Source organism: Quercus lobata, chromosome 3 (assembly GCF_001633185.2).
Source record: "Quercus lobata isolate SW786 chromosome 3, ValleyOak3.0 Primary Assembly, whole genome shotgun sequence".
NCBI classification, from domain to species: Eukaryota; Viridiplantae; Streptophyta; class Magnoliopsida; order Fagales; family Fagaceae; genus Quercus; species Quercus lobata.
This window is the reverse complement of record NC_044906.1, coordinates 7473448-7500954: the sequence shown is the minus strand read 5'-3', so window position 1 is coordinate 7500954 and position 27507 is coordinate 7473448. Positions and strand designations below refer to the sequence as shown.

At 33.1% G+C, this 27507-nt stretch overlaps 1 protein-coding gene across 1 annotated transcript; it reads left to right on the top strand.

Moving 5' to 3' along the window:
* Positions 1 to 10629: 10629 nt before the first annotated feature.
* On the top strand, positions 10630 to 27439 carry LOC115980220. The gene is made up of 6 exons (XM_031102496.1): positions 10630 to 12173; positions 18076 to 18155; positions 19024 to 19045; positions 21597 to 21686; positions 21996 to 22089; positions 27257 to 27439. The coding sequence occupies exons 1-6, from the start codon at positions 10630 to 10632 to the stop codon at positions 27437 to 27439; spliced, it is 2013 nt and encodes a 670-aa protein (XP_030958356.1).
* The last annotated feature ends 68 nt before the right edge of the window (positions 27440 to 27507 follow it).

The following is a 27507-nucleotide window of genomic DNA, read 5'->3' as shown; positions in this document are numbered from 1 at the left end:
CACCACCACCCCCCCCCCCCCATTTTTTCACAATTATTTGTATTTAATTGAACTTCTTCATGTAATTGCCTCTTGTGCCATGTGGCCCATGTTATCTTGTAGGTCACTACTCTGGATATTAGTAGACACAGACTTACATTAGCCATGAGAATTTTAATTTTTGGACTGTGTTGGTTTAATCTGAATTGGAGCCTTTATTTTATTTTATTTTTGCACCATTATTTATAGTATTTGAGAGATGGAGTGAGGTTAAGGAACCAATTGGCATTCATTTGGAGCACAGGTTACGGTACATGATTATACTAAAAATTTTCATTTGCTTGCACCTAAGTTACCAAGCTTTAGGGTGTGATTTTGAGTGATGAATTTCTACAAATTTTGAATTTCATTCTGCCACCTTATTGTAATATCCTTTTGCTCATATATGAATCTATTTTCCCTCTTTTTGGGTTACACTCTCTTCCTTTTTTCTCGGATGTGCAAATACAGATAGTCTTTTATTCTACAATGGGGTTCATTAACAATATTTAAATATATTGAGTGGAAATTTAGAGAAGCAATGCTTTCTAGTTCTTATTCTCAGGTACCTTCATTCTTACACTCTTAATTTCTTTATGAAATCTCTTTTATTTATTTTTAAGTTTTGGGAGTTTTTCACTTTTTGGAGTTAAATCTTTATTGAGTGTTTTTGTTTGATCATTTTCTTGATTATACAAAATCAATACATGTTCAACTTTTAACGCTATTGTTATAACTTAAACACAAAGCAGTCGTTATAAAAGTTAATCGGAACGTATCCTTGTCATAAATATGGAGATCTTTTTCTTATTAGAAGATCAAAAACCCAATTGCTATATAAATTTGTATTTTGGTTTGGATCAACCTGTTATTCCAATGTGGTGGAGGGAATGTGTCTTACTCTCCCTGTGTTTGATGAAAAAACTGTCTCCTTTGGCACAACTTTGGCCACACTTAAGATTGAAGATCATTAGACTTTATTTGTTTAAAATAACAAAAATTGTGACAGGTGCATGCAGGTCATTCCACCTCCATTTTTTAGTTGTGTGAAGTGTAGCTTCTTTCTTCAAAAATCTTGTGTTAAATTACCTAGAAAAAGGCAACATCCACTCACTCACCCTCCCAAAGACATACTTTACTAAACTGATTGTAATAACTTCAATCTACCTGCAAAGGATAAGTATTAAAATTTCCAAGCATTTATTCTTCTTGTTATTTTCTCAATTAGGGTCCTGCAATCATGATAGCTCAGCTTACCAGGGACTAGAGGCATACCTAGATATCTAACTGGGAGACTACCTTCCTTAAAGTGAAGAGCATCCAAAAATCTGATTCTTTAGACTAGAAAATACACCTACAAAAAATAATTTACTTGTAGAATATTAATCTACAAGCCTGAAATCACTTTGAAATCTTCCAAACATTTTTCACTAACTGGACTTGGAGTAGATAAGCTCTTCTGAAAATCCTTAAGTTGTTTGTACAATATAGATTAATAAGCAGCATATTCTCACATCTGGGATGGAATTTGAAGTCCTTGCAACCAAGAATCCTTTTTTTAAGCATCTGAGTTAGGAATTCCATTGCTAGCAAAAACAAATAGGGGGTCAATGGATCCCTTTGTCTCATCCACTTGACACCTCGAAAAAAAACCAGCTAGTCCTCCATTTGCAACCACAAGGTACATAGGAGTGGTAATACACTCCCTCACCCAATTAGCATATCTTGAGGGAAAAGCCACAATCTGAAGGTACTGAAAAATAAACCACCATTATGCTAACTCATAAGCTTTCCTAATTTCCACTTCTATGATAGTTCTTAACAATTTCATGAGCTACTAGCATAGTTTCTGCTATATTCCTGCTAAGCACAAACGCAGTTTGGTTGGGGCTAATAATATCATTCAAGCATGATTTAAGTATGTTAGTCAAGTCCTTTGTGATGCACTTATAAATTATACATCAACAAGAATTGGTCTATAATCCCCAATGCTTGAAGGATTGCTCACTTTAGGGACAAGAGTAATAATTGTTGCATTCACCACTCCAAGTAACCTACCTGAATTGAGAAACAACTGGATGGCATGGGCTACATCTGAATGGATAACAACAGGCCAAGCTTTTTGAAAAAACAAGCTGTGAACCCATCAAGGCCTGGGCCTTCTATCCTTTCAAGAAAATGTAGTTTGCTAGATCTCCCAACTTGAAACATAACCATTAAGCTTAATCAAACTGGGTTTTTTATATTTATATATTTATGATAGTAAAAATTAGTTCTTTCGCATTCAAATGTTACTGTTTTCTTTTTTTCCTACATTTTCTCAGGAACCAAACGAAAAATGAGTGTAAAGAAGGCGATGGGGCTTACCAGATCTTGAGTAGTGAAGATCCAATTCGCTCGGTGAGTCGAGGTCTGGAAATCGGCCATGGCGACTCAGAAACCCTAACTCAGTTGCTCTAAGTAAATTAATTAATTTTACAATTTTTATTTATGGGATTTTGTAATAAAGTGAATTGATTAGCAAAGAGAATTTTTTTGGGGTTCTGACTTGTGAGTGATGAAAGAAGGAAAGGAATAGAGAGAGACCAATTTTGTCAGAATGTTTGGGTTTTTAGGGGTTTGGGTTTTGGAAAATTATTGAATGTTTGAGTTTTTTCTTTCCCTTTTTTTTTTTCCAGAAAAAAAAAATAATGAGTAATTTTTATTATTAAAGTCATAATAATATTATTAATAGATAAATATTTCAATATATATATATATATATAAATAAATATTATTTGTGATGTCAAAGAACTTATGATCCGGCCTATGCTCTACTAAGGCCCAAGGCCCATGCCGAGGAAGGTATTTACCGAGGACAAATAGGGAAAGGCCGAAATGTCGGGGGCACAGCCGAGGATGACCCTGTCCTCGGCATTCCAAGACTTCAAAGGGAAGAGCAACATCTTATTGAAAGCTGCCCCCAAAAAGCCCCCTGAAGAAGAGACGAGTAGAATGGGACCCACGTGGGGGTACAGTGCGGAACTGGTTCAAGGTAAATACGTCACCTCTGCATTAAATGTGCCCGCAAACGTCCTAACCATATTAATGAGAAAAGACGCCTAAACAGGGTGCCTTCGGTCATCGCAACTAACAAAAAGCAAGGGGAGGCAGCTGATGGGACGGGTACTTAAGTAGGTACCTGCCTGATCAACAAGTGGAGAGCTAAGATCAACCAAGAAGGGTTATATAATGTAAAGGTTGATGCACCAAAAATGGTCTGGGAAAAAAGGCTAAAAACCAGAGTCTCCCAAATCGCCTCAAGGAGAAAGACTCCTCGAGCGAATACGGCTTAATTCTATATGAACACCACGACTAACCCCGTCCAGTGACTAAGGCCTAGCCTTTCAAACCCACGCTCTACAAATGATATTGTTTGGGCCTTTTTACGTGCAAACCCAATATCCTTTTTGGGTCATTACAAATTGAGTCCTTACATTATTAAATAAATTTCAAATTAAAGAATTTATAGAAAAAAAAACTTACCTAATTTATTTGAATCAATTTGGAGAATACAAAATTAATTGAATCAAAATATGTTAGTGTTAAGTTGCCTATCTAAAATTACATAAAGTAATAATCAAGATAACTTTATATAATTTAACATTATTTGTAACTCAAAAACCAAATATATGTTAAATGATGATGTGAATTAGGAAAAAAATGATGACTTATTCCTCTTACACGGGAATGTGTAGCCCCTAAGGGGTGGATTACAAGATCCAAAGGGTTAAAATACCTCTTAAGTAAAATGGGATAAGGAAAAACTAAATCTTAACTAAGTTTCACATCACTTAAGTAAGAGATTTTTAAAAGTTCTTCAAAAAACATATTAAAAAAATATAAAATAAAATAAAAAGGTAAAAAATTGTGTCACCATTATAACAAATCAACAAAGAATCAACATCATTATATCTATATAAAATTCGTAACTTTCTTTCAATTGCAGCCCACTTAAAAATAAAGGGTTTATTGAGCCAACTATGAGAGCTTTGGTAAAAGAAAATTAGGCATCTTGCAATTTTATAAACCAATAGATAAGCAAAGTCTCGTCTATCATAAGTTGAAATATTATTGTATTTATATTCTATATATAAAAAATATATTATACAAATTAGTTTTTTTAACTCTCTAATAGGAGCAAAATTTATATCCAAGTGTTTATATTGTAAACGAAAATAAATTAAATAAGAACGTAAAACTGTTTTTTAAACCTCCAATAATAGCTAACCACATCATTACTTTTCATGCTTCATAATACTCTCGCCTACATATAAACATTCCTCCAAAAAGTTACATTTACCATTAAATATTCTTCTACATGTAGAAGAAATGAGTTTGGACAATTATGAGTTATTTCTTGTGTGTTTATAGATTTTAATTTAAGTTACACTTTGTAGTAAGTTTAAGTAATATTACACTACTTAATTTTTTTTATTTAATGCGAATATTAATAAATCTACCATTGAATTACATCTTTTACTTTTACTATACATGCTTGCAAAATTTTAAATTGATAAGAGATCAATAATTATGTTTTTTTAACAATTATTTAAATTTCAAAATTTTAAAATTATGCATAAAACATGAGTTTTTAGATTAAATAGTAAATAACATCAACGTGATATAAAATTTGACATGTGTATTAAGAACATAAATAACATTTAATTGAACGGTAGGATTTTAAAATTTTATTCCAATAAAAATTATAAAGTGATATAATATTGCTTAAAGATGAGAGTGAGAGAGAAAAGTACCAAGAACAAGAACAAAACAATAACCTGTAAGGTCTTAGCAAACTCCACAGGTAAAGCCCAATAAGACATAAAACATTAACAGAATGGCCTTGCTAGAAGATAAGCCACATTGTTGTTATCTTCCTATGACCCGCTTAATAAAAACAAGCTTCACATTAGGATTTCAGCAAACTTAGCTTTGAATTCTAGGCACACCCAGATAATAGCAATTTAAAATGAAATTTTGGAGCCTCCAAGAATATACTTATTAGAAAATAAAAAATGAAACAGACATCCCTATGTTCAATATTATGATTGATTGTTAGTGAGAATATTTTAATCTCTATCTGAGGAGCATAGTTACTAGAAGGTCAGAGTGTAGATCCAGTTACGGCCACAATAAAAACATGAATGTTGTCACTTTGAATCACTTCAACTCCAGAATTGTTTATTCAAATTCTAGCAAATTAAAACACTCTATATGCTAATTGCTAGTTTTTTTTTTTTTTTTTTTTTTTTTAAAGCATTAGAAAGGTTCTTTCTTTTTTCAGTCCTTTTTAACAACTAAAGATGTTAGGTTTTAGTTGGCGAATTCCATGTATGAAAAACGTATACACATTTATTTTTTCTTCTTTTGTGAAATTATTAGACAATTAGACATTTAGTTGGCTACAAACTTCAAATTATTAGACAATTAAAGATAAAAATAAAATTTGGTTACAAACTTGGTTATAACTTAAGGTTACAATCTCACTAAATATCTTTTTATTATATGTGAATTTTGACAAATTTGCTATTGGATTATATTATCTTTTTATATCCTTTATGCTTATAAAATTTTCAGAAGATCAAAGATCAATAGCTATGTCATCAATCAATTATTTAAATTGTAAGTTTTTATAATCTAAATTTTTTTATAAAATAAGTACGCAAAATTTGACATGTTTGATAAGAGCGTAAAGAGCATGCAAACTAACGGTTAGATTTTCAAAATATGTAGCAATGTTAATTTTTTTTTTTTTTTTAAATGAAGAGTAACTCTGGGCTACAACTAAGAGGTGTAACTTTATGTAAAGCTTGTCTAGGACTAACCCTGGACCCTGTAACTCCTATACATACCCTACTAAAGTAGAATCTAGATAGCTTAAAAGAGTAGGAAGGAATGAATGAATTAATGTGCAATGAAAAAGAAAAGAAAGGAATCAAAAGATCTCTTTCTTTTCTTGGATGTTAAATGTAAAGAGAACGAATATTAGGAAAGAAAAAAACATTATGGAACTTCATTATCATTATATATACCTTATGTATTCTTTACTTTTTATTTGTGATCAATCTAGTAAGGTAAAAATCTATTTTGACTTTTTTTTAAAGGGCAAAACGTGGCTACATAATGGCTACAATTCTCGCTAAAAAAATTAACATGATTACATATTTTGAAAATCTAACTATTGAATTGTTTGTTCTTTATTATTGATCTTTGATCTTTTGAAAATTTTGCAAGTATAAAAGATATAAGAAAAAAAATGTAAATTAATGGTGGATTTGGCAAAATTCACATCCAAAATGTGTAAATGTATGCTCCTTTCTTCTACGATTAAGCAATTTTGGTTGGGATTAAGTATGTTGATTCATTAATTTACTGGTAAGCCACCAACAATTTTGACATTTTTCTCACTTGCAAAGAGTTTTTCTCTTTTGGTGGAAGATCAAGTTAACTTTAGCTGCAATGGTGGTGACTGAACAGTTCTTAGTGGCTGCAATTATGTAATAGTGGAAAGTGTTAGTATGGACAAGCAAGCAAAAAGAAAGATAATGTAAATGGCAGTAAGAATTCTGGACATGGATCAAAAAAAGATTAAATAAAAGAGAATATATAAGTCTAATTTGGCAAGCAAATCATAAATACCTTACCTTATTTCTCTTGTTCCAATGAGTCATACAACCCTAAAGTGGCAAGCAAGCACAAATGCTTTGCTTTGCCTACTTCTCTTTTTTTTTTTTTTGGAACAATGGCATAATAATCCTCTATATATAGTAGAAGTTCTAAATGAATTCTAATGAATTTGGATTTCACAAAACTAAAATTGAGGCTAACGTGGAACCTTTCTTAGGGTGTTTTGAAGCCAAAATTATATCTTCCTTTTGTAAGTATTGATAATTGTTTTTACAAATTTGTTCATATATGTGTGTGTGTGTGTTTCTATTGTTATTCATAAATGATAGAGTGCTTTGCTTGCTTAAAATTTGTCATATAGATGTTAAATGTGGTAACATTTCATTGCAATTGAAATTGACACTATATTTGTGTGAGAGATATTACTACCTAATGGTTTGGTTTATGTTACATTTAATGTATCATTGATAAAATGTATATGACTTAAGTAACTATTTTATTTTATTTTTTGAGAAAGAAGTAAGTATTTTCTTGAATCCAAGTTTTATTTAATATCTATTATAGGTTAATCACAAGCAATATTTCAAAATAACCAGTTGTAATTAACTATTAAATCTAAAAGATTACATGCCAAAAATAATAATAATAATAAAGACTAGTAAGTTTTAAATGCCTAATTACCTTTTTAGTTGAAAAAAAAAAAAAAAAAAAACCTTAGCAAGATGATTGTAGAAAAGAAACTTATTCCACAATGAATTTAGCAAACTATTGTTATAAATAAAAGTTTTGAGGAATATAATTTTTGTAAAAATTACCCAAAGTCTAATTTGAATCTATTCCTTATCAAATCTTAATTTTGTCTCATATTGATAGTAAGATAATTTACATTCCTTCGTGAAAATTAACAACTCATTTTTTTTCTCTCTTTTTATTATATGTGGGGAAGAGGGTTTTTTAACCTAAATTTTCTTCATCAAGAACACCCGGTAGTGTCATTAGGTTTTAAAATTATTGTCAAAATATTAAAAGACATAAAGATTAAGGAAGTGATAAATTGAGCAACCAAAAAAAATAAAAAAATTAAGAGAATGATCTAATGGAAAAGAGGCATAGCTTTATGCAAGTAGAAACTATACAATTACAAATAAGAAATTACCTTGTTGCATTTCTAACGGTAAAATTGACGTAATATTTATATTTAACGTTTCAGGTGCATTGCTGTTAATATATAAAAAAGTTTCGTTTTATATTTTTTTTAAATGTTAAGTTTTTCACTTTTAACATTCCCCCACACCAGTTTCTACATTGTAAAATTGAAAATACCCACCCGGCCCAACCCATGACTTCTAAATTTTAAGTTTCAAACAATCAGGTCCAAATTTCTTTAATTTCATTCTAAAACTAACGGTATGAACCCAAACCAAAAGCTTTGAATCTTTATTTAGCCAAAAAAAAAAAAAAAACGCTGAATCTTTAAAGAAAATGGTGTTTGTTAGATAGATTCTGACGCATCACTATCACTGCCTGCCTCTTTCTCTCTCTCTCTGTTTATTTTTGTATATTAATGTGAATCTCATCCATCTGACTATCTACATTTCGAATCACCCACCCCCCTTTGTGTCTCATCTGATGCCCTTTTCTTTCTTTTTCTCTTAACTAATTTGATGATTATGTATGTGATTGTTACTGTGACTGTGCATGTCATAGAACAAGAAGATGGAGCAGCCGCAACAGTTTCTACATTTTTGCACTTGAAATTGACGCAAAATGGTTTAGTTTATGTTACATTTAATGTATCTTTCGATAAAATGAATATCACTTAAATAACTATTTTCTTGAATCCAGTTTTTATGTAATATCTATTATAAGTTACTCACAAACAATAGTTCATCCCAAATTTCTTAATTTCATTCTAAAAATCCAATTTTTTTACTTACTTTTATTAGACCCAAGTAATTAAAATCCTATAATCACTTCAATATCTCTCACAACCAAACTCCACATCAATCATTTTACATCAAAATTGAGAATGCTGTCGTTAGATTTGAAACCAATTCTCACGCATTGCGCCCCTCTTTCTCTCTGTTTCTTTTCGTATGTGATCCACCTACATTTGGATTCACCCATCTCTTTGTGTCTGATGCCATTTTCTTTTTGTAGTTATAGATAAATGTTACAGGAACTTAACTTCAACAGACTCAAAATTAAGGCCAATTGGAAGCTTTTTTTAGGGGTGTTTTGGAGCCAAATTGTATAATTCTTGCTGTAAGTATATACTTTTACAAATTTGTTCGTATGTGTGTGTTTTTGTTTTATTGTTATTTATAAACTATAGATTACTTTACTTGCTTAAAATTTTTCATATAAACATAAATGTTGTAAAATTTGGGCTGTGTTTAGTTTGATTGAAATTGATTTCACGAAAACATTTTCCTCATTTACGGGTACTTGGGGTGACTGGAAATGTTGGTCAACTATAAATTTTTTTTTTCACTTGACCATAAGATAAGAGCATTTATGGTGAAAATTAGTTTATACTTTTATTTTTCATAAACCATTTTTCATGTCACCCAAACTCATCAATTGAAATTCCACCCCCCACTCCCCACTAAAATTCCCAGTTTTTGGTGGCCAACCACTATCGCTAACCGCTGGTCCTTGATTACAATTTTTTTTTTTTAAATCTAAAATTTTACTCTTTTTTTATTATATATGTGCTTGGGAGATGAGAATGTGTTAAAGTAGTAGAAAATATGTTTTTCATAACATTTATACAACTAAACACTTACAAATATTTTCCAGAGTATTTTTAGGAATGCAACCAAACACTTGGAAAAAAAAAAAATTTGGAAAAAAATTTTCACATGAAAATATTTTATTGGACTTGAATTGACTCTATAGTTTTGTGAGATATATTATTGTTAAATTATGAGATAATAAAAGGTATATCATGTTTTTTTGGTTGTATGATGAAAGGTATATCTCTTAATTGTTTTTTTATTTTTTATAAGTCATTATTTTCTTGATTCTAAGTTTTTTATTTGATATTTATTATAGGTTAATCACATGTAAAATTTTAAAATAATTAGTTGTCATTTACTATTAAATCTATAAAATTAGTTGTTTATTGTGTTGAAGAATACCCCAAAAAAAAAAAAAAAAAAAAACTTAAAATTTTTTTCATAGATTAGTGAGTTGTTAATGCCCAATTACCATAATATTTGAAAGAAAGAATAGATCACACTAATATTTGGTAAGGAAGGTAATTGTAGGAAATAAAATTATTCCAATAGTGGATTTAGCAAATTATTTTTTTTAGAAGAACCTAATCCCTATTAAATTTTGTCCCATAAAGATAGTTTACATTCTTTTTTGAACTAAGCTACAAAATCTTGTCAAAATATTATAAAGATTAAGGGAGTGGTAGAATGAGCATTAAAAAAAAAAAAAAAAAAATTCAAGAGTGATTGAATGAAAGAAAGAGACACATAAAAAAAAAAGAAAAAAAAAAGCCATTATTCTTATTATTTATCCAAAGAAATAATATTTTTCTAGTCAAGTAAAAAAATCACGTTTTTATTATAATAAAATCAATTTATAGAATTCCTAATCCTATGTCTATGTCTTTCAGTTTTAACATTGCACAATTGAAAAGACCCACCCAACAAAAATACCCACCCGAGCCAAACCCATGCCTTTTAAACAATCTGGTCCGAATAGAACAACTCTTCACGCCCAAATCCCTCTGTATACGCTCTGTAAGTAAGGGTATGAACCCAAACCAAACCAAAAGCTTTGAATCATCAGTTTTTGTTATTAAAATCCAAACTCCAAAATGGGTCATTTTACATGGAAATTTAAAGAAAATGGTGTGTTGTTAGATAGATTCGAAACCAATTCTGACGCATCACTATTTTGATGATTATGTCATAGAACAACAAGATGGAGCAGCCGCAGCAGCAGCAGCAGCACCTTCTACATTTTTCCCATTCAAACCATCCCTTGCTCTTCGAACAAGACAACAAATTTGGACTTACTTGTTGTGGGTGCCAAGAATCAGTTTATGGCCCTACCTACTCTTGTCGAGAATGCAGTGTGTTGTTTTGGCGGGAATTCGTTCATCATAAATCATGTGCAGAATTGCCACTTGGGTTGCACCATCCCTTGCACCCAATCCATCCTCTCATTCTCTTTGATGAAAAGACACATTATCCTGAACAAGAAGAAGAAGACAAACAAAAGACCAAATGCCAAGTCTGCAATGAATCTCGCCGACAATACACTTATCGCTGTTACCGCTGCGACTTCAACCTTCACGCCACATGTGCTTCCTTACCGCCCACCATCAAATCTTCTCAAGTCCACCACCACCCATTAACCCCCTTTTGGAAGTGGATGTCGTTCACTTGTGACCTTTGTGCCAAAAAAGTCAAAGGTATACCTAATCAGTGTGCCCTGTGTAGTTATTGCGTTCATAATACTTGTGCTTCTTTGCCGCGCACACTCAAAGTTGAATATCACAGGCACCCCCTCCACCTCACCCATTCTTCTCTTGAAGTTGAACTCCATCAATCCGACTTCCGATTTTGTCAGCGCTGTGCTCAAAAAGTGAACACAAACTCTGGGTTTTACTATTGCTCCAAATGCAATTTCGTTGTCCATCTCGATTGTGCTGTGGACTACAGATATAGGGAGAACATAAATTTGCTGAAATTTAAAGAGGAGGAGAATGAAGATCCAGAGATTGTTGACTTGGAAGCTTACAAAGTCAAAAATATGAAAGTGGGGGAGGACGGATCTAAAATAGCCTCAGAAATCCAACACTTCAGTCATGAGCATGAGTTAAAGCTTTCGGATGATGAGGTACTAAATATTGAAAAATGCGACGGGTGCGTACAAGCTATTTTCCCTCCCTTTTATAGTTGTGTAAATTGTAGCTTCTTTCTACATGAATCTTGTGCTAAATTACCAAAGAAAAAGGAACACCCTCTTCATCAACACGTACTCACCCTTTTCCCCAAGCCACCTTATACTTGGAAAAATACATTTTGGTGTTATGCCTGTAAATATCGTGATTGCTCTGGCTTCAATTATAGTTGTATACCATGCGGGTTTAGTCTCAATGTTCCATGTAGTTTAATTTTAGACATCCTTACCCACCCTGGTCATAAGCATCAACTTCTTCTCTCTAGCATAGAATCTAAACATAATTGTAGTTGTTGTGATTCTAAAATTTCCCCAATATTCCGTTGTACCACTTGCGAATTTGCTTTGGACTTCAATTGTGCTACACTACCACAAACCGCAAGGTACAAACAACACGAGCATCCCTTCACTCTCTGTTATACTGCTGAAGATGACTCCGGTGAATATTATTGTGATATTTGTGAAGAAGAGCGCAACCCTAAGCATTGGTTCTACTATTGTGCATATTGCGAGTATCCTGTACATCCCAAATGTATTCTTGGGGAAAATCCAATTCTCAAGTAACATATATGATGGTCACCAATTTGGAGGTGTTAACACATTTGACTATCACCCACACACCCTTACTTTCATTGAGGAAATTATAGACTACCCTCCATGTAATAGATGTAATAGTTCTTGCAAAGAGTTGATCTATCAATGTGCCCAATGTAATTGCCATGTGCACTATAATTGTTCTATTGTTGTTTATAAAAAAAGCAAATGTTGTTTTAATTTTATTCTATACTATACTTAGTCCATCATATTTTCTCACATTGCTTAAAAGAAAGTATGTTATATATAATATAACTTGTCTCACCATTCCATAAAAGTTACCATAGCGTTTGAGTGGAGTTAGTGGTGTGCAGTAGTTCTTATTAATGCTATTTTTGGGCATCATGGTTTAGATAGGACATAAATGGCCAAAACAATTAATATGTCTTCACATTTATCTAATTTATATTTCAATTCTACAAACAAGTGAAACAACTTACTAAAATCTACATTGAACCTACCTACAACCATGATGCTGCCAAAAACCTCTCAAATGGCCATAACATTTAATGTATTGTCACATTTACAAAATTTAATTTTTAGTCCTACAAGCAACTTACTAAATTCTTCATTGAACCTACCAATCTGGATGTTGGCACTAACCTTGAGGTGAGTTTTTCTCTATTTGTTTTAGTATGTTTGGGTTCTTGAACGACATTTAAGCTGGTTGTTGGTGATTATGTTTGTTTAGTCGTTGGGACATTGGTCAATTCTTGATGATGTGACCATTTTAGGGCTCTGGATGGTGTTTGGAGGTGTATCCTACCTTTTTGAAAAAACGCCTTAAAAACCTTTTCTTAAACTGCATCAATTACAAAAGATACAAGTAGTTTAGGCTCATAAGTTTAAAATGCAGCATTGTTTTTGGTAAATTTGCTTGTTATTTTGTCGCAACCATAATTAATAGTTATTCCTAAATAATTTTTTTTTAAAGTTATATAGAATTTTCCTAGAAGTAATTGTTAGTAAAATTTTAAGTTGGACTTTTCTTCTAAAAGATGTCTACTATTTTGCTTAAATAATACATGATATGCCAAAAATGTTAACTTTGCCGGATTCCAAGTGTGAAGAAATCATATTAGATTGAGGGGAAAGTTGCGGCCTTCAAAATAGTTTGTCAGGGCAACTATGCAGTCTTAGAGAATGTAAGAATTCACAAAAGTAGGTAGCCAAACCTAGAAAGGATGGTCTTCCTCTGAATTTATAATCAATTAAGTCAATTTATTTTTGTTTACTTCTGTTATGTGCTATTAATTTTCTTTTGGCAATGGACCCACCGGAGCATTGGAGAAGTGATGTCACCATCTAGGTAGAAATTGCTTCTTCACCCATCTGTTGGCCTGAGAAATATTGTAAGAGTTTCAATCTTATTTCCTAAAAAAAAAACTTTAGATTGTGGTGTATATGTCTAACAAGTGAGATTTATTAAAGTCATATATTTTGTGAAATTTCTTCCAAATGTCTGAAATTCTATGCGCTGTTTATTCACTATTTATTCATTGAATTGCAAACAGTTTTTTACGACAAGCATATGTGGAGGCAACAGATTTCTTTAACCTGAAAGGGTGAAAAAGTTGTGAACAATTCTATAATGGTGAAATTTCTTTATAACCTTTGATATGATTTGTTGCATATGTAACTCAACATTGCTTTTATTGTTGCAAATGATGAATTGCATATATTTTTGTAATGTTTTAGTTTACCACTTTATAACTGATTAGTGAGCTCTAAAGATGTCAAAACTGATAAAATTGAAATCATAGGGCAACTCAAGGATTCATTTTATAACCTTGTATGTGGGTAACAGTGTTGGGTTATAGACTGTTTATTTCTAGCGAAGATGTTGGCACTTACAAGAAAGGTGGGTTTATCTTTGATGGAATGGTCTGAGATGGAGTATTTAGATGGACAATAGAAGCAGGGGATAGAGTATATTCACTATTGCTTGAAGCAAACTGCATTGAAGAAACAAAGAAATCTTATACTGGATCTGATTAATTGATTTAGACAAGAATAATGGAGAACAAGATCCATACTTATCTTGAGTCTTTCTTCTTAGCAGAGTCATTCAAGTTTTGATGCTGCAGTGAGCTTTCTAATATGAGATTGGAATAATATTGATTTAAGGAAAATTGAGTGGCCATGAGAAGAATGGGTGGTGGAATGACTGGTTTGAGGGAGTTCGCCCTCTAAGAATTGCTTTTTTGTTTAAACGGTCAATTTTTTTTTTTTTTAACAGAAAAAACTTTATTGAAAACCAAAACAGGCAAAAAACAAAACAGCAATGAGACTGCCAATAACTTACTGACATGCCTCCTCCAAGGTTACGTTTACAACAGCAGATGGGCTATTCCCTAAATCAAAAGATTCAAAGATAGAGTTAAGCATAGACCATCTAGCTAAGGAGTGGGCTGCTTTGTTTGCAATGCTCATGAAAGATTCTTATCAAATTTTTGCAAACATGCTCATAAACCACAGATTTGTTCTAAAAAACAATTTGGTTTCTACACTTCCATACCCGTTCAATTACCAGAGTACCAAACCTGCTCATAAATATCAATGATGAAGCTCGTGAGCTTATTAGTATTGCTTGGCTTTGTTTCACTTAAAATTTTCAAATTGAATGATGTGGGTATATATATTTTCATTATTATTAAGCGCTTTTGAAAGCAATACTATAGTTATTTGAGACATATAATACTCGAAACTTTAAGCTATTGGCTAATGTTAGCACAACAACGCTATTTGCACATTTGGTTGCACGCCTGTTTTCACACTTGACCTTTAGGCCTTCATTTTATATTAAAACAGTGATCACATTTCCATGAAATTCAAAACTATTCTCATTTTCTTTTGTTACTCATGTTAACTCATTTTGTAATAATTTGGTATGTAGTCTCTGTCATAATCAAGTACACATGCTATAAGATGCTACACTTATTTATGTTGGGACCCTTTCTTCCTCCCTTTTGTTTCCTTCCCAATTATTTGTGTTTAATTGAACTTCTTCATGTAATGGCTTCCTATCCCATGTCATCTTGTAGGTCACTACTCTGGACATTGGTAGATGTAGAGTAACCATTTGCCATGGCAATTCAAATTTTTGGACTGGAGTGTTGGTTTGATCTGAACTTGAGCCTTTATTTTATTTTATTTTATTTTATTTTTGCACCATTATTTATAGTCTTTGAGAGATGGAGTGAGGTTAAGGAACCAATTGGCATTCATTGGGAGCATTGTTAAAACTTTATGTTGCTTGTACCTAAATTATCAAGCTTTGGGGTATGGTTTTTTAGTGATGCATTTTTACAAATTTTGAATTTTATTCTTCCACATTATTGTAATTTCTTTTGGTAGGTAGCATTGTTGTAATTTCCTTTCAGTCATATTCAAATAAATTTTTCCTCCTTTTGAGTTACACTCTCTTCCTTTTTTTCTCAAATATGTGGATGCAGATGGTCTTTTATCCTCTAGTGGGGTTCATTAACAATATTTTAATATATTGGGTGGAAATTTAGAGAAGCATTTCAACATCTTATTCTCAGGTACTTTTATTCTTACACTCTTAATTTAAGTTATTTAGGAAATATTATTTTCTTTTATTTATGTATCTTTAAGTTTTGAGTTTTTTTCACTTTTTGGAATTAAATCTCTATACTGTGTTTTTGTTTGTTAATTTTTTCCTTATACACAATCAGTACAAGTTCAACTTTTAATGCCATTGTTATAACTTAGGCAAATTGCAATTGTTACACAAGTTAATTGGAACATATTCTTGTCATAAATATTGAGATCTTTTTCTTAGAAGATCAAAAACCCAATTGCTGCAAAGGTCTGTATCGTGATTTGGATCCACTAGTTACTCCAATGTGGTGGAAGGAATGCGCATATTGCTTACCTGTTGTTTGATGAAATGGCTGTCTTCTTTGGAACTGCTTTGGCCGCACTTAAAATTGTACTCCATTATGCATGATTTTGTTTAGAATAACAAAAATGTGACAGGTGCATGCAAGTCATTCCAAACCTGTTTTATAGTTGTGCACAGTTTAGCTTCTTTCTTCACAAATCTTGTGTTAAATTACCTGGAAAAAAGAAACATCCACTCACTCACCTCCCAAAGACACACTAAATAAGACTGATTGTATTACTTCAATCTGCCTTCAAAGGATAAGTATTAAAATGTCCAAGCATTTATTCTTCTTGTTATTAAAGTCTTCAAAACGCTTTTCACTCACTGAACTAGGAGTAGATCAGCTCTCGTGAAAATCATTCAATTGTCTTCAAAATAAAGATTAATAAGCTGCATATTCTCACATCTGGGATGGAATTTGAATTCCTTGCAACCAAGAATCCTTTTTTTAGCACCTGAGTTAGGAACTCCATTGCTAGTAGAAACAAATAAGGGGACAACGATCCTTCAATCTCATCCCCTTGGCTCCTCGAAAATAACCCGCTAGTCCTCCATTTAGATTCACATAGTATGTAGGAGTGGTAATAAATCCACAACTTTGAAGGCACTGAAAAGTAAACTACCATTCCAGATTTTCCACTGAATCATAAGCTTTCCTAATTTCCACCTTGATGGTACACCTGTCTTGGCCTTATTAACATTTTTTGCTATATTCTTGCCAGGCACAATGGCAGTTTGGTTGGGGCTAATAATATCATTCAAGCATGCTTTAAGTCTTAGTCAAGTTCTTTGTGATGCACTTATAAATTATATTTCAACCAAAAAAAAAAAAAAAATTGGTCTATAATTCCCCCTTGGTCCACACTTGAAGGGTTGCTCACTTTATGGACAAGAGTCATAATTGTTGCATTCACCTCTTGAAGTAACCTACCTGAATTGAAGAATGATTGGATGGCATGGACTACATCTGAAGGGATAACAAGCCAAGTTTTTTTTAAAAAAACAAGCTGTGAAACCATCAGGGCCTGGGGCCTTCTCTCCATCCAAAGAAAACATGGTCTACTGGATCTCCAAACTTGGAACTAGCATCTGCAAATTTTTCTTTGTGATCTATTGCAATTTGGAAGTGTAGAACTTGCTGAAAGTCTCACCATATTTCTTGAGCCAAATGCCCCTCAAAGGTGCCTAACAGATTTTAATAATATTACTCTGAACAAAACTTGACTCCAAACATGTTTGAAACTATCTTTTCCAACCCACTACGTTTTGATTTATAAGACTATTCATTTGTATTATTTAAACAAGTCACATGACTCATTAACTAAGTTATGTGAATAAAATTATACGTGGATGGTCTCTTTAATTGCCATGTAGTGGATTGAAAAAAGATGGTTCCAAACATGTTTGGGGCCAAACTTTTTCCACCTACAACAAATCTAATTATTTCACATGTTGAGGATCTGTTATCTTTTTCCCCTGATCATCCTTCAAACAAAGTATTGAGCTTTAAGCATATCTTATTTTTTAACTGCTCGATGAAAGAATGCAGTATTGTTACCCATAATTGAGCCAACTATTTCTAGATGTTTGTTTCATAAGAGCCTCCACTCCTCTACTGAAGCTCTTATAGAATTCTCCAATCTTAAATTGCAGCATTAGTGGTTGGGCTACAAAATTCACAGTATTCTCTTTGAGTCTAACTCCTCCAGCTCATAATTGACAGTTATGCCCTCACCCACATTCTTATCAATTTTACTTGCCGACAGCAATGATTGATGTGGCAAAACCACTTTTGATAATAGATCGGTCTATCTTTCGTCCTGTTATCTTATTTTCATCCAAATTCATCTTCTTTCCTGTTTGCAATAAAACAAATGTATACTTGGAGTACAAATATATGTTCCAAGTTGCAACTGTGTCATTGAATTATATTACACCTTTGTATTTTAAAGTTGCAGGTGGAGGTATGAAATTGTCACCGAGAATGATGTCACTATACAAATTGGCAGTGTTATTATGATTGAACATGCAGTTAAAGGTTAGAAACTTAGTTGGATTCCATTGGCGGCTCAATAGCAATACATTAGTGGCCCTTTGAAATAGTGCTGAAGCAGGAAAAAAACATTTATGTTCATGGTGGTTTTTTATACCCTGATTCAAGTTTCCCAATCTTAAGATTATGTATGCCTGAGATGGTGCGGTACTCTTCACCAGTTTGAAACTGAAAAGTGAGCATATCTGCCCAATAAAACCGAAAAAATTTCTAAAACAAACAATCCCAACAATATGTTCTATCAGATTCAGTCCAGCCCAAGCCCCAAAGAAGAAGATAGTGAGATTTAATTAGACGATTATGCCGATGATGTGACCATTTCAGGGCTATGGGTGGTGTTTGGGGTGTATCCTACTTTTTGACAAAACTTCTTAGAAACCTCGAATCTTGAATTGCAACAGTTACATAATATACAATCTGCTTAGGCTCATTAGTTAAAAAATGCAGCATTGTTTTTGGTAAATTAGCTTATTATTTTGTTGCAACCATAATAAATAGTTATTCCTAAATAAAAATTCTTTGAAGGTATATGGAGTTTTCTTGAAGCAATTTTTAGTAAAATGTGAAGCTGGTCTTTGCTTCTAAAAGATATATGCTGTTTTGCTTATGCATGATATGCCAAAAAATATCAACTTTGCTACATTCCAAGTATGGAGAATTTGTCTTACATAAAGGGGAATGTTATGGCCTTCAAAATAATCTTTGAGGGCAACTATGTAGTCTTAAAGAAGATAAGAATATACAAAAGCACGTAGCCAAACCTAGAAAGGTTGGTTTTCCTTTGATTTTTAAATGAATTAAATCATTTTCTTTTTGTTTACTTCCCTTATGTGCTATTAATTTCTTTTGGCAGTGGACCCACAGGAGCATTGGAGGTATGATGTCACCATCCAGGTAAAAATTACTCCTTCACTCATCTGTTGACCTGATTAATATTGTAAGAGTTTCAATCTTATAATTTCTTTAAACAACTACACTTTAGATTATGGTGTGTATGTTTGGCGGGGGGGATTGATTAAAGTCATGTATTTTGTGAAAATTTTCTACTAAATGTCAAACATTCACAAAGGAATTAAAAGTATTGTGCACTATTTATTCATTTTAATTGTATATGGCTTTTATGACAAGCAAGTGAAGGCAGCTGATTTCTTTAACCTGAAAGGGGGGAAAAGTTGTGGACAATTTTATAATGATGAAATTTCTGTAACCTTTGGTGGTTTGTTACATGTGTAACTCAACTTTTCTTTTATTGTTGCAAATGATGAATTGCATATATTTGTGTAATCTTTTATTTTTCCACTTTATTACTGATTAGTGAGCTCTGAAGATGGTGCATAACAGTGATGGGTGGATGATCATGATACTTCCCAGAAATTGAAATTCTTGATCAACGGAGGAACAATATCACCATTTTTGTTCAATAAGATACCAAAGTGGTGGATGATTGACTCATTCCATACTAGAAATAATCGTAGGAAATCTTTTGAGAACACGGATTCCTATTTCTCAATGATATCCCACGATCAATTGGCCGAATCCCACGAAACCATTTCATAGAAGTTCATTGATATCTTCTTTTTATAAAGCAAATCGACTTCAATTCTTGAATAATCCACATCACTTCTACTCATAGACTATCTATTTCTAGTGAAGATGTTGGCTCTTACAAGAAGGATGGGTTCATCTTTGATGGAATGGTCTTAGATGGACAATAAAAACAGAGGATAGGATATGTTAAGTATCGCTTGAAGGTTGATGTAATGCTTTGAAGAGAGAACAGAAAAGGCCTATTTTGGTTTTGATTAGTGCAGTTGATTAACACAAGAATAATTGAGAACAAGGTGCATACTTGTCTCAGGTATTTCTAATTGGCAGAGTCCTTCTAGTTTCGATGCTATAATAGCTTGGATAATTCAGGGTCAGCTTTGTGGAAGAGTGTGATAAAGATGGGTTGGATTTTGATTGAAAACTCAAAGATAGAAAAATTGGATAAAGATATAAGAAAAAATGTTGTAGACTATTACTTGGCAATGTGTTATAGCTTAATCTAGTGGCACGCATATGTCCTTCTCAATGCTCCCATAATGAGAATCTTACTTGGCATTCTTGCAATCATTTTTTATTTTATTTTATTTTTTGTCATGGACTTACCTGCAATCCTAATCACCAATGGCAAACCAAATCATTTCCTTGCTAGAATAGAAATATTTCTTACTCAAACTATATCACTTACATTCTGCACAAATGTGTTCCAGGCATCTTCATTGGTCTTCATTTGCCTACACACTTCCAAAGATTGTGTTGTTAGTAGGATTTTAAAAACTGGCTTGGTCATTGCCTTGTGGTATACATACAATGTTGAATTCAATCTTTGCAGGGGCAAAATCTGCAAGAATTCACAATGGCAGAATAAACTGAATAGAATGGTTCTTGGATGCCAGTAGAAACCAAGAGCTTTGTAACTAATAGTGGCCCAAAACTGGAGACTTGGATTGAGGTTGTAAATAATAGAGAGCTTAAGAATGGAGGCTCAACTCAGGTTTGTCAAGAGTAACAAAGAAGGCCTGAAATTGGAGAATCAAAGATGAAGTTCTTGAGCTTTCTAGTATTGATTGGCTTAGTTTTACTTAAAGTTTTCAAATTGAATGAAGTGGGTATATATATTTTCTTTATTATTAAGCACTTTCAAAAGCGATACTATAGTTTTTTGACACATATAGTACTAGAAACTTTATGCTATTGGCTAATTGCACAAGAATGCTATTTGCACACTTTATTGTACACTTGTTTTTCACACCCAACCTTTAAACATTCATTTCCTATCAAAACAGAGATCAAATTTCCTTGAAATTCAAAACTGCATTCATTTTCCAGTGTTACTTGTGTTAGCTTATTTTGTAATAACTTGGTATTTAGTCTATGTTATAATCAAGTACACATGCAATTAGATGCTACACTTCTTTATGTTGGGACACTTTCTTGCTCCCATTTGTTTTCTTCCCAATTACTAGTGCGATGTCATCTTGTAGTTCACTACTTTGGACATCAGTAGATGCAGACTTATCATTAGCCATGGCAATTCTAATTTTTGGACTGACTGTTGGTTTGATCTGAATTTGAGCCTTTAATTTATTTTATAATTGCACCATTATTTATAGTCTTTGTGAGATGGAGTGAGGTTAAGGAACCAACTGGCGTTCATTTGGAGCAGAGTCTATAGTATGATTGGTACAAATGCATCACTTAGAAACATTCATTTGCTCGTACGTAAGTTACCAAGCCTTAGGTTGTGGTTTTTAAGTGATCGATTTTTACAAATTTTGAATTTCATTCCACTTCCTTCTTGTAATTTCCATTTGGTCATATTTGAATCAATTTTCCCCTTTTTTGGGTTACACTTTCTTTCTTTCTTTCTCGGATGTGCAGATGCGGAGAGTCTTTTAGTGTCCAGTGGGGTTCATTAAATATACTGGGTGGAAATTTAGAGAAGCTATGCTTTCAACGTCTTATTCTCAGGTACCTTCATTCTTACATTCTTACATTCTTTAGGAAATTTCATCTTCTTTTATTTATTTGTTTTAATTTATGGGAGTTTTTCACTTTTTTGGAGTTAAATCTCCATATAGTGTTTTTGTTTGTCCATGTTCTTGCTTATGCACAACCAGTACATGTTCAACTTTTAATGCCATTGTTATAAATTAGGCACAGAGCAGTCGTTACAGAAGTTAATCAGAACATATTCTTATCATAAATATGGAGATCTTTTTTTAGAAAATCAAAAACCCAATTGCTATAAAGGTCTGTATTGTGGATTGGATCAACCAGTTATTCCAATGTGGTGGAGGGAATGTATCTTGCTTACCGGGTGCTTGAAGAAATGGCTGTCATCTTTGGCACAGCTTTGGCCGCACTTAAGATTGTAATCCATTAAACGTTATTTTGTTTATAATAACAAATAATGTTATAGGTGCATGAAAGTCTCCTCCTCCGTTTTATAGTTGTTTGAAGTGTACCTTCTTTCTTCATAAATCTTAAATTGCCCAGGAAAAAGCGACATCCATTCACTCCCCAAAGACACTATACAAGAATAATTGTAATAACTTCAATCTGCCTGCAAAGGATAGGTATTTACATGTCCAAGCATTTATTCTTCTTCTTGTTTTTTCAATTAGGGGCTTGCAATCATGATAGTTCAGCTTACTAGGGACTAGAGGCTTACCCAGATATCTAACTGAGATAAACTTCCTTAAACTGAAGAGCATCCAAAATCTGGTTCTTTAGACCCGTTGATTCTCCTGCACAAAATACTTGACTTTTAGAGTATGAATTTACAACCTGTAAATCACTTTAAAGTCTTCCAAACACTTTTCAGTTTTCACTAACTTGACTGGGTATAGATCAGCTCTCATAAAAATCATTCAGTCATTTGCAAAATAAATAATAAGCTGCATATTTTCACATCTGGGATGGAAGTTGAAGTCCTTGCAAGGAAGAATCCTTTTCTTTTAGCATCTAAGTTGGATTTAGGAACTCCATTACTAGCAAAAACAAATGTGGGGACAATGGTTCCCTTTGTCTCATCCCTTTGGCTCCTCAAAATGACAAGCTATAGTGTACATAGGAGTCATAATACACTCCCTCACCCAATTAACATATCTTGAGAGAAAACCCACAACCTGAAGGCATTGAAAAATAAACCACCCTTGATGGTACACCTGCCTTGGCCTTTTTCTCTATGGTAGTTCTTAACAATTTTAGGGGCTAATAATATCATTCAAGCATGATTTAAGTCTGTCAATCAAATTCTTTGTGATGCACTTATAAATGATATTGCAATAAGAAACTGGTATATAATCCCCCATGCTCGAAGGATTGCTCACTTTAGGGACAAGAGTAATAATTGTTGCATTCACCTTTCCAAGTAACCTACTTGAAGAATGATTGGATGGCATGGACTACATCTGAACGGATAATAGGCCAAGCTTTTTTGAAAAAACAAGCTGTGAACCTGTCAAGGCCTGAGGCCTTTCTCCATCCAAAGAAAACATAGAATGCTGGATCTCCAAACTTGAAGCTGGAGAACCTGTTGAAAGTCTCCCCATATTTCCTGAGCCATATGCCCCTTAGAGGTGCCTAACAGATTCTGATAATAGTACCCCACAACTAATTGTTTTACCTGCTAAGGATTCATTACCTATTCCATCCTATTCCCCTGATCATTTTTTCCGACAAAGTATTGAGTTTTTAGCATTTCTTATTTTAACAGCTCAGTGAAAGAATGCAGTATTGTTATCCCCAATTGAGCCAACTATTTGTAGATATTTGTTTCATAAGAGCCTCCACTCCCCTGTTGATATTCTTAGAGAATTATCCAATCTTGAATTGCAGCATAAGTGGATTGGGCTGCAAAATTGACAGTATTCCTATTCTCTTTGGGTCTAACTCCTGCAACTCATCATTGACGGTTATGCCCTCACCCACATTCCTAACGAGTTTAGCTGCTAACAATAATGATTGATGTGGAAAAACAACTTTTGCAAATTGATCGGTCTATATCACATCCTTGTTAGCTCATATTCATTCAAATTCATCATTGTTCAGGGTCCGCAATAAAACAAATGTTCCAAGTTGCAACTATGTCATTGAATTAAATTACACCTTTGTGTTTTAAATTTGCATGTGGAGATATGAAAATGTCACCAAGAATGCTGTTGTAGATATTGGCAGCCTTATTATGATTGAACATGCAGTTAAAAGTTAGAAACTTAGTTGGATTCCATTGGCAACTCAATAGAAAATACATAAGTGGTCCTTCAAAATACTGCTGAAGAGGGGGGGGGGGGGGGGGTGCATTTTATGTTCATCGTGGTTTCTCATTCCCTGATTCATGGTACCCAATCACAAGATTATATATTGTTAAGATGGTGTGGTAATATTCACCAGTTGAGCAGATCTGCCCAATAAAACCAAAAAAATAATTCTAAAACTAACAATCCCAACAATATGATCTCTCAGTCCAGCCCAAGTCCCAAAGAAGAAGATGGTGAGAGTTAATAATCAAACAATTAGACTTGAAGGACAGTTGATATAGCAGAACAAAACAGTCATAGAGATTGTGAACAAATTACACAATAGGAGGTCCAGATAGGTCTCAAATCTTAATATGACATAGAAGCACTTGGTAAAATCCAACTTGGACTGGGAAATGATCCCTCAAATATAAACCATCCAATTTTCTATAATATTAATCCACATAGGATGCTTTCACAGAAATCCAAAATAATTTCTTGGGTAAATTCCAATTTACCCCTTGTGGTTTGGCCATGTCACAATTTAATCCACAAAGTTTCATTTGCTACATTTTTAGCCCTACTCTTTGGAGTCTTAGGTCTAAAAAAAAAAAAAAACTATTAGGGTTCTATTTAAATTAATAGATTTTATATTTTGTGGACAAATCTAAGCTAAATTATCCAAGTTTAACTGTGAAAGAGCAATACTAGTAATAGAAAGTTGCAAGAACTTCCATGCAATTAAAAAAAAGTACACGAAGTCAATATTATGATATTACATTTCTAATTGTTGAAGCCATGCAATTGAGAGAAACAGGACCAACATTGAAAACCTCACCTTCAACTAAAAGATTATTAGAAAGTTGGTCCACAAATTTGATCTCTTCAAAAACTATTTTCTTTTACCTTTTGTTTGGGTTTGGTTCTCAACCTGTCCGGCACACAAGTTTGTTGAAGAGAAAGTCCAACTCCAAGGAAACAGACAAGTCATTATGATGAAATTTACCATAAGTTTCCTGCCTTGTCATTATAATTTTACTAGTAAGCCCTCGCCTTGACTCTTTGAAACTATTTTTTTTGATAGGTACTATATAATAGAGCTCATGATATTGTCAAGTGGATAAGAGTAAGACTCCATATCCACAAGCTACCAAATTCTGGAGCTTCATATGTTATAGCTGCATCTCTCTCTCTGGGTACAAGAAGGTACATTCTCTTTGGAACCCTTTAGTTAGTTTTCAATTATTATATATGCCTCCATGCCTATGAAGTGGGATTGAGTTTCTAGATTTGTGTTATTAGATCATGATATTTTGAGATTTATGTTCTTGGATCATGCTGTTTTAATACTTGTGATCTTAGTCAAAATTATGTGTTCATAGTCCTACTGATTTGCTGCTATTTAATTAAGTATGTTTTGAGGCGAATCTAGGCCCATATTTCAACTTCAAAACCCCATAGATTCATGTCTCAACAAATTAGCACCTTTGTATAATCTTTAAATGAAGTAATTATCATAAACATTTTTCAGAAATTCAATCAACAAGGTGTTCGTGGGAAATTCCTTAAGGTGGTATAAACTGGGTCGGGTTTACCTCCAGTAGCACTTTAACAGGAGATATCCATTTCTTTTAATGGGATGCTGCCACATCACCTATAACTTATTATGCGATTAAAAGTTTTTTCCCTCAAGAACACTGTTAAGCGTCACTCTTGGCAGCACATGAAATTGCACAACTTTGATATCTCCCTTGGGAAAAAGATGTGCTTTTTACACTGATAAAGAAAACCAAACCCCAGAAAATAGATCCAAAAATAAACGAAGACATTAACAAAATATTGGGCTCAGCGATCCACTTTCAGTACAATTTTCGAAGGCAAACTTGGAAAAGGGCACACCAATTTGTATAGCACTCCCTCCATAGGTCCCTCGGTAATTAAAAATTTAAAGAAAAATAAAGGAATTGGAGTTAAGATGAATATGAAGATGATGATGCATAGTGGATATGACCCAGAACATTATAAAAAAAATATTCATATTAATTTCAAATAGGGACAAGCTGGACCCTTTAATACCAGCAATGTTTGGTTTTCCCTTGTTGTGTGTGAAAAACTCAGCTAATTTAGCCCTGTGCTGCGAAAAAAGAATTGACTTTTTACTTTTTAGGGGGGAAAAAAAGGAAGAGAGTGAGAGAGATGGTAACAGCAAAGTGTTAAAAGTTTCATTTAGTTTCTCACCAAGTAAAAATGAAATGGCCTGTGTTTTAATGTGATGCAGCAGCATCCCATTAAAAGAAATGGATACCTCCTTTTAAAATGGTACAAACATCTGTTGATCTAGCAAATGAACCATAATGACCTAATTGGTCCAAACCGTCGTATGATGTCCAGAATTACTCAAAGATTCAGATCATAAGTTATGAGAATGGTCATAGAACATTTTTTGTTTTTAATTTCTTACAGTATAATATGCTTCAAATTCTTGTAATTCATTTTTGACATAGTGGCAGGGTGCAACCGAGTTCAAAATCTAAATTGGGCATGACCTTGATCTCTAAGCAAAGATTGATCAATATCCTTAAGTTTCTTTGCTTAGAAACAGATTATAGCCTCTTCTCGTCTTATCTTAACATGTTATGTGTGTATATCAATATTCCAATTTATAATCCAAGTGTTTGGTGGACAAGATGAGTTTATGTTTGAAAATGAAGAGGAAAGCAAAAGAGGAGACGTCATTTATGAAAGATGGAAACTACTATTAGAGGAGCTTCTTGCGTTTTGCAATGGAAAAAGCAATCCAATCTGTATCCTCTTTGCCAAAGAGCTTAGAAGAGCAACAAACAAATATGACCAACGCCGATGTTTTCTGCAGGATGTTGTTTTTGAGTTTTACAAGGGTTATCTGGAAGGTCATTTAATCTCAGTCAAGAAGTTTAGAGATGAAAAAATATTTTGTTAGTAAAGACATTGCAGTTGAAGGCATTCTTCAACAATGTTCTAAGGCTCTCTGGTTGCTGCTTGGAGCCTTGGAGACTAAAAATCCAACTCTAGTGTATGAATTTGCAGGTCACAGCATTCTCTCCAACTGTATATATGTAACTCATAGAGACCACTTTAAGCCAATACCATGGAAGTTTCAGATAAGGATTGCAAGGGACATGGCTAATGCAGTAGCATATCTCCCTACCGCATTTTCCAGGCCCATCATCCATAGAGATATTAATTCCTCCAAATTCAAATTGGATGAGAACAATGTTGCTAAGTTGATTGATTTTTCACTCTCAATGTCTATTCTAGATGGTCAACGTAGAAGATGCCATATGTGGCAGAATAGGTTATGCTGCACCTGAGAATGTGGTTACAGGCTATTTAACTGAAACGGCTGATGTGTGTAGTTTTGGTTTGTTTCTATTTGAGCTTTTGGCTGGAAGGAGGTTTGGCATTTCTTGCTGTAATGATGAAGCCCTTCAACCAGATTGAGTGAAGTCCTCTGTTGAACAAAATCTATTGATTAGAATTGTAGACAAGACATTGCTGGCAGAAAGAAT